Source organism: Corvus brachyrhynchos, unplaced genomic scaffold (assembly GCF_000691975.1).
Source record: "Corvus brachyrhynchos isolate BGI_N302 unplaced genomic scaffold, ASM69197v1 scaffold340, whole genome shotgun sequence".
NCBI lineage: Eukaryota > Metazoa > Chordata > Aves > Passeriformes > Corvidae > Corvus > Corvus brachyrhynchos.
This window is the reverse complement of record NW_008235987.1, coordinates 1044306-1050491: the sequence shown is the minus strand read 5'-3', so window position 1 is coordinate 1050491 and position 6186 is coordinate 1044306. Positions and strand designations below refer to the sequence as shown.

Here is a 6186-nt window from a genome sequence, read left to right as displayed (position 1 = left end):
GGGGGAGCGCAGGGAGTTCCAGGGGGAGCTGGGACAGGGCCAGGGCCTCGCTCTCGGCATCGCCCCCGGAGCGAGGGGGGTCTCACCCGCGTGTGGGTGCGTGGGGCCCATTGCCGTGGTCGTGAGGGGTTGGGATCTGGCGATTTGGGGCTTGGGAGAGCTTGGAGGGTTTGGGGTCTGGGCTGGGGGTCTGCGGGGATTGGGAGTTGGGGGGTTCTGAAAGAGTCTGGGTCATGAGGGGCTTGGGGCCTGGGGATATGGGCTGGGGTCGTGGGGTGCTTGGGCCTGGGTGTTCTGGGGGTCCTGGGGAGGGGTCTGGGGCTCGGGGGGCTCTTGGTGGAGGTCTGGGACTTGGGGGGCTTGGGGGGTGGGGATGGGTGTCCTAGGAGGTCCTGGGGGCATCTGTGCACTGGGAGCTTGGGCTTGCACCTGTGGCTGGGGTTCTGGGCCTTGGCAGTGGGGGAATTTTTGGGGTCTGGGTTTTGGGAGCTTAGAGGAATAGGTGTGCGACCTGGGTGATCCTGAGGAGCTCAGGGATTTGGGAGCTTAGGGGCCAGGGCTTGCCTCTGGGTCATAGGGGGGCTTGGGGCCGTGGGGCTTCAGAGCTAGGGAGTCTGAGCTTCAGGGCTTTGAGGGGCTTGGGGTGCTGTGCTGGGCCTGGGCTCCTGAGCCCTGCTTTCCTGCCTTGAGCCCAGCGGTTTCCATGAGAGCCGTTTGTTTCCCCAGGCTGTGGAGCCAGACGCATTGCCGAGGGCTTTGGTGGAGCCCTGAGAGGGGAAGCCAGGGCTGCCAGGGGAGCGGGTTTAGGGGCAGTGTGGGTAATAAATGTAAAGAAAAAAGTGATGTGGTCTTTTCCTGGCTCAGCAATGGGGCTGGGGAAATGCAGAGGGGAAAAGGTGGGAATGTGCTGCCCCGAGCTGGGAGGGGGCCCAGCCCTCCCTGTGCCCCCTGAGAGGGCAGGGACACTTCCAAATAAACCCTCGGCAGGGATTGGGAGCTGGGTGGGCGGAGGATCCCCTGGGAGATGCCCAGGTGGTTCTTCAGCATCCCAACCTGATGTGGGGTGAGCTGAACCTCCAGCCTGCACAGATAAGGCCGTTCCGGGCCCGTGTGATCCTCTGGCAGCCGTGGGCTGTGTGGAGTGAAGGAGCCCGGGATGGGGAGCAGGGCTTTTCCCTCCCTTTCGTCCTCTGCTGGAATCCCGGCCCATAAATGGGACAGCAGCTCATGGGCAGCCAGAGTGTTGGGTGAAAGCAGTGAGGAGTTCACCCGGAGCCTCTCCCGGGCTGTGCTTGGGGTTATTTGCCATGCGGCAATTTGGAGGAAGGTGTTTTGTGCTGTTGGAACAGTTCCAGCACCGTGTGCCGGTGTTTGCAGGAGCCAGAGCGCCTGGTTCCAAGGCTGGATGCTCCATGCCTTCCCCTCTCTCTGCGCTGTGCTTCCAGGGCTCCTTCCTTCTGCTCCAGCATGAAGAGCACCCGGAGCTGCTGCTCCGTCCAGAGCTCCGATGTCGCAGACCTGATCCTGACGGGGCTCCCGGCGCCGGTGTCGCGCCGCCCTGGCAGCGCCTCTCCTGCCAAGCTCATGGCGCGCTCCGTGTCCGTGGCTGCCGACAGCAAAGCCAAGAGGAACGCCCCGGTGAGCCCGCGTCCTTCCCCCCGCCTGTGCCAGGGCAGGGAGTGCGTGCCTGGGATTTGGGATGGCTCCGTGCATGCCGTGGTTCCCCCAGCACCAGCCCGGCTTTGTTCTGGCACCGCCCTCGGCGGTCGCTGCTCGTGGTTCTCTGCTCGATGCAGAACAGCAAGTAGGGAGCGTCAGGATTCCCTCTTTTCCCTTCCTCGCCCTTCAGCTCCCTGCACCAGTTTCCGTCTGGAAACTGCCGATTTCCTGGTGTCTCCTGCTGGGATGTCAGGCCCAGCCTGCCCCTCATGGAGCACCCCCTGTTCCTGCCGCTCCTGAGTGGGGGTTCCCCAGAGAATGAGCCCCAGGTGCTTTCTGGGCTCCGTCAGGATCCAGCAGCAGACAGTCTGTGCTCCATGCTGAGTAATCCCTTGGCAGCATTCCCGTGCCCTTGTTCCCGGGAGCTTGTGCTAAGGAACGTGTTCCTGCTGGCTCAGCAGCGCCCGAGCGAGGTGTCATTGCCCGCTGCCTCAAGGAGAGCTTAGCAGCCCTGGGGCAGCGAGAACTCCGTGTCCCGCTGGGTGAGGGGGTGGGGGAGCCTGCCTGTGCTCCTCCTGAACGTGGCTGCTGGATTTATCCCTGCTCTCCGCAGGAGGATGCGGGATCCCGGGCCATGAACAACCTGCGCAGGTCCAACAGCACCACGCAGGTGAACCAGCGGGTGAACAGCTCACACAGGTACAGCTCCAGCCACGGACGTGTGTCCATCCATCCTGTGGGTGCCCCTGGGGGACACCCCACCCCTGTGTCCAACCTCCCTGGTCCTGTGGGGGAACAGGAGCCTTTCCAAAATGTACCCTGAGTTCTGTTGTGCACACCAGGAGTTAAAGCCTGGCCCTGGAAAACCAAGGTCTGGGGCTTTGGTTATTTTTTTGAAGAGGAGGTCCCTTGTTTAGCGTTTCATAGGATCACAGAATGGCCTGGGTAGGAAATGACCTTAAAGTCCCATGCAGGGACACCTTCCACTAGACCACATTGCTCCAAGCCCTGTCTAATCTGGCCTGGGACACTTCTCTGCCAGAGAAGTGCCCATCTTCTGTGGGCAACCTGTGCCAGGGCCTCAGTGTCATCACAGGGAAGAATTTCTATTCAGGGAAATGAAGTGTATTTCTGTGGCTGTCACAAAAACCATTCCATTTAATTCCAACAGCCCTCATGGACCCACCAAGGCCATAACTGGGCTGTGTGAGGAGACAAAAGCTCTCTGTTCCCAATGCCTTCTGAGTTGGGATTTTCTGTTCTCCTGTTGGTCTGTGCCCATCCCTATCACCACACACCACCCTCAAACCCAAAGCTCTGTGTAAAAAGGAGTCATTTGTGGATTTTGTGGCCGTGTAACAATTCTCCAGCCCCTTTGTCCCCTTGTGTCACACTGGAGTATCCAAGTGCCCTGCACGGCCAGAGTGTGTCCTGTGGCTGTGAGTTATCCCAGAACCCCTGTTCTCTCCTCTCTGCCTTCCCTGGGTCTGGCTAAAGCTCGGAGCAGACAGGAGACTTCCTGGCCTTCTTTGAGAGCGATCCAGGAGGAAGGAAGAAACTGGCAACTCTGAGCAAAACTTCCCCAGAAAAGAAAACCACGTGGAATATCCTGGTGAGGACAGCAGGCTCTGGGAGTGGGTGGGCCAGGCCGGCTCTGTGCTCCTGGTGGTGTTTGAGGAGGTGGGTTTAGTAGCCTTATCCCTGCTGACTCTGTGGCAGGATGACCAGCCCCGGGCATTCCCGGGCCCCTCCAGCTCCCACGGCCTCGAGCCGCCCGCGGGCATGAGGAGGAAGGAAGCCACCGTGCTCCTGGCTGCCAACTTCACCGCCAACAACAGGTAGGACAGGGGGTCCTGAGCAGGGGTGGGCAGAACTGCATGGAGAAAACACCCGGAGAGGGGAAGGTGCTGCTCCTGATGCTCCTGTTCTCGCCACACAAGGAGCAACAAGGGCGCGATGGGCAACTGCGTCACCACCATGGTGCACAACAACTACTCCACTGCTGAGAAGGGCCCTGCTCCCAAGAGCTCCAACCAGGCTCCCAGTTCCCTCAAGTGAGTGTGGGGGCTCTGCAGCTGGGCTGGCCACGGGGTCGTGTGTGGCACAGGACAGGGCTGAGTGGCTTCACCTTCTGTCCCAGCAATGTCGTCAAAGCGACCTCGAACGAGGACGGGGAAGGCAGCAGCAGCTTCGTCAAGTCTCAGAAGAATTTCTCCAGCAACAACATCGTGACCCGTAACAACAACAGCAGCAGCAGCAGCAGCATTCCCCGGAGGAGGGAGGTGACTGAGGAGGAGGCCGAGAGGTGAGGGAATGGGCAGGAGGACGGTGCCAGGAGCAGTGAGGAGCTCCAGGGGAGCTTGTTCTTGTCCTGTGGGATTTCACACTGGGGAAGGGCCACTCTTAGTGCACCTGCAGGTCCCGGTACTGTGGGGAAGGCGCCTGTGCTCTGCTGCCCCTGGGGCCATGCTGACCCTCCCTCCCTGTCCCCACAGGTTCATCCAGCAGGTGAACCTGGCTGCTGTCACCATCCAGCGCTGGTACCGGCGGCACTCGCAGCGGCACAGGACGGCGGCTGCGGCTCTGGGGCGCCTGATGGCTGCCAAAAGGGAGGTTGGTCCTGTGCCCTGCTCTGTAGCCCAGACTCTCTGACACGCTGTCCCGCTGGCCGCGCAATTCGGTCCCTTTAGTCACCAGACCTGGGCTGTGAATGTCGAGGGGGTTCTGGCTTTGCATCCAACCAGCCCCTCCATGGTCCAGAGAGCTGGGGAGGGTCCTGTTCCCTCAGAGCACTGCTGGCTGTGTCCAGGGATTAGCCTGGGCTGGGTTCCAGCCGGAGCTGGTCCAAGGGCTCAGCACCACCCGGCTCCAGTTCCCCCAGCCCCCTGCCTGGGAGCAGGCAGACACTGGCAGTAGCAGCACAAGCCTCCCGTAATTGCCATTGTCTGGGCCACACTGGTGGCCGGAGAAGGGATGCCCCATCTCGGCTCATCCTAATGAATCCCTAATGAGGTGGCTTGTTAGAGTGATGACGTTTCACAGCTATTTGTGTTTCTTTGTGTTCAATTATTTATCCCAGTAATGAAAAGCTCCCTTGCTCTTGTATGTGAGTCTATTTTTAAGCCTTGTCTCCTTGGTGGTTGCAGACCCAGATGATGACATAATAATAATAATAATAATAATAATAATAATAATAATAATTGCATTGAGGATCTAAAGAAAATGAGCAGCTCCAAAGTGGAGCTGTGCCAAGGGCTCCTCACCTGCACAGAGGGGAGGATGGAAAGCCTGGATATGTGGTGACCCAGGTGTGGGTGCCCCTCACACTTCTCAGTGGTGGATGCTGGAGAACTCTCAGTAACACTTGTGATCCTCCTCTCTGGAAGGAAAGGCAGCAGCGGATGGAGGAGGGGAACATCCTGAATTTGCAGGAGAGGAAGGACGAGGAACGCCGGAAGATCCGAGAGGAGAAGGCGCGCCTGGCCCGGCACGCTGCCATCCAGGTAGGGCCAGGGCCAGGCTGTCGTGGCCTGTGTGACACCATTTGTTGGCATCATCTGGCGAGGCAGCGAGAGGCCTCTCTGCATCTCCAAGGGCTTGGCATGGGGCAGGATCAGAGCCAGCCTTGGAAATGGAGCGCTCCCTCTGGAGATGGAGGTGCCACAGAGCGGTTTCCTGCTGTGCTCCTGCCAAGCCTTGGCAGCTCGTTCTGAGCTTGTGAAGACAGTGCTGGTTTCCATGTAGTGCTCAGGAAAATGGTGCTGTTGAGACAGGGAGACTCCAGGCTCCTTGGAATGGCTGAGGATGTGCGTGCCCTGGGAATGGGACCCTCCTCAGGAGCAGGGTTCCTCCGGAGAGGGCCGAGTACTGCTCCGTGTCCCTTGGCAGGAAGCAACACGTCATTGTCACCCTGCTCTTGCAGCTGGTGGTGCAGATGGGCTTGGCACAGGCTGCAGGAGTTGGCAGTAAAGCTGGGGATGTTTTAAACCCCAAATTTTCTTTGCTCTAATTGGAATCATGTTCCTTCGGGGGGAGATTGGGGGAGACACAGCAGTGAGCAGCTGGAGGATGCAAAAATGCTGCCACAGCCTTGCAAACACAGGCTTGTGCCTTCCCAAAACTTCAGGGCATCGATGGCTCCTCTGTCCCTGCAGGAGCTGCACCAGAAAAGATCCCAAAAGGCCTCGGAGATGCAGCACTCAGCAGAAGAGCTGGTGCTGGTGAAGGAGAGCAGGAGGGTGCCCAAGAAGAAGCCTGGTGCCAAACCTGCCTCAGCCAGGAATGTCAGCCCGGCCAGCAGCCTCACCAAAGCCAACAACACCGGTGAGTCCCTCTGGCGTGCCCCAGAGTTCTGGGAGTGAGGGGAAGGAGGGGACAAGGCGCTGTTTGCTCTGAGGAGCTGCTTCCCAGGGGCTGGCTGGGGCGAGTGTCCGACAGCAGTCTGGTTCCTGTAGAGGCCAATTCCCCCTCGGCAGCCACAGAGCCGGAAGGAAGCGGCCTGGCAGGGCCTTGGTCCCGGCCCCCCCA

At 59.9% G+C, this 6186-nt stretch overlaps 1 protein-coding gene across 1 annotated transcript in view; it reads left to right on the top strand.

Annotated features, from left to right (window-relative positions):
• The first annotated feature begins 387 nt into the window (after positions 1–387).
• CEP131 (centrosomal protein 131) overlaps positions 388–6186 on the top strand; it is a 12366-nt gene continuing 6567 nt past the window's right edge. Inside the window, exons 1-10 of the mRNA XM_017730316.1 lie at positions 388–1638; positions 2273–2358; positions 3157–3271; positions 3379–3497; positions 3600–3713; positions 3800–3964; positions 4155–4272; positions 5046–5162; positions 5814–5982; positions 6114–6149. Coding sequence (XP_017585805.1) covers positions 1468–1638; positions 2273–2358; positions 3157–3271; positions 3379–3497; positions 3600–3713; positions 3800–3964; positions 4155–4272; positions 5046–5162; positions 5814–5982; positions 6114–6149 — 1210 coding nt within the window. The 5' untranslated portion in view covers positions 388–1467. The remainder of the gene's footprint in view (positions 1639–2272; positions 2359–3156; positions 3272–3378; positions 3498–3599; positions 3714–3799; positions 3965–4154; positions 4273–5045; positions 5163–5813; positions 5983–6113; positions 6150–6186) is intronic.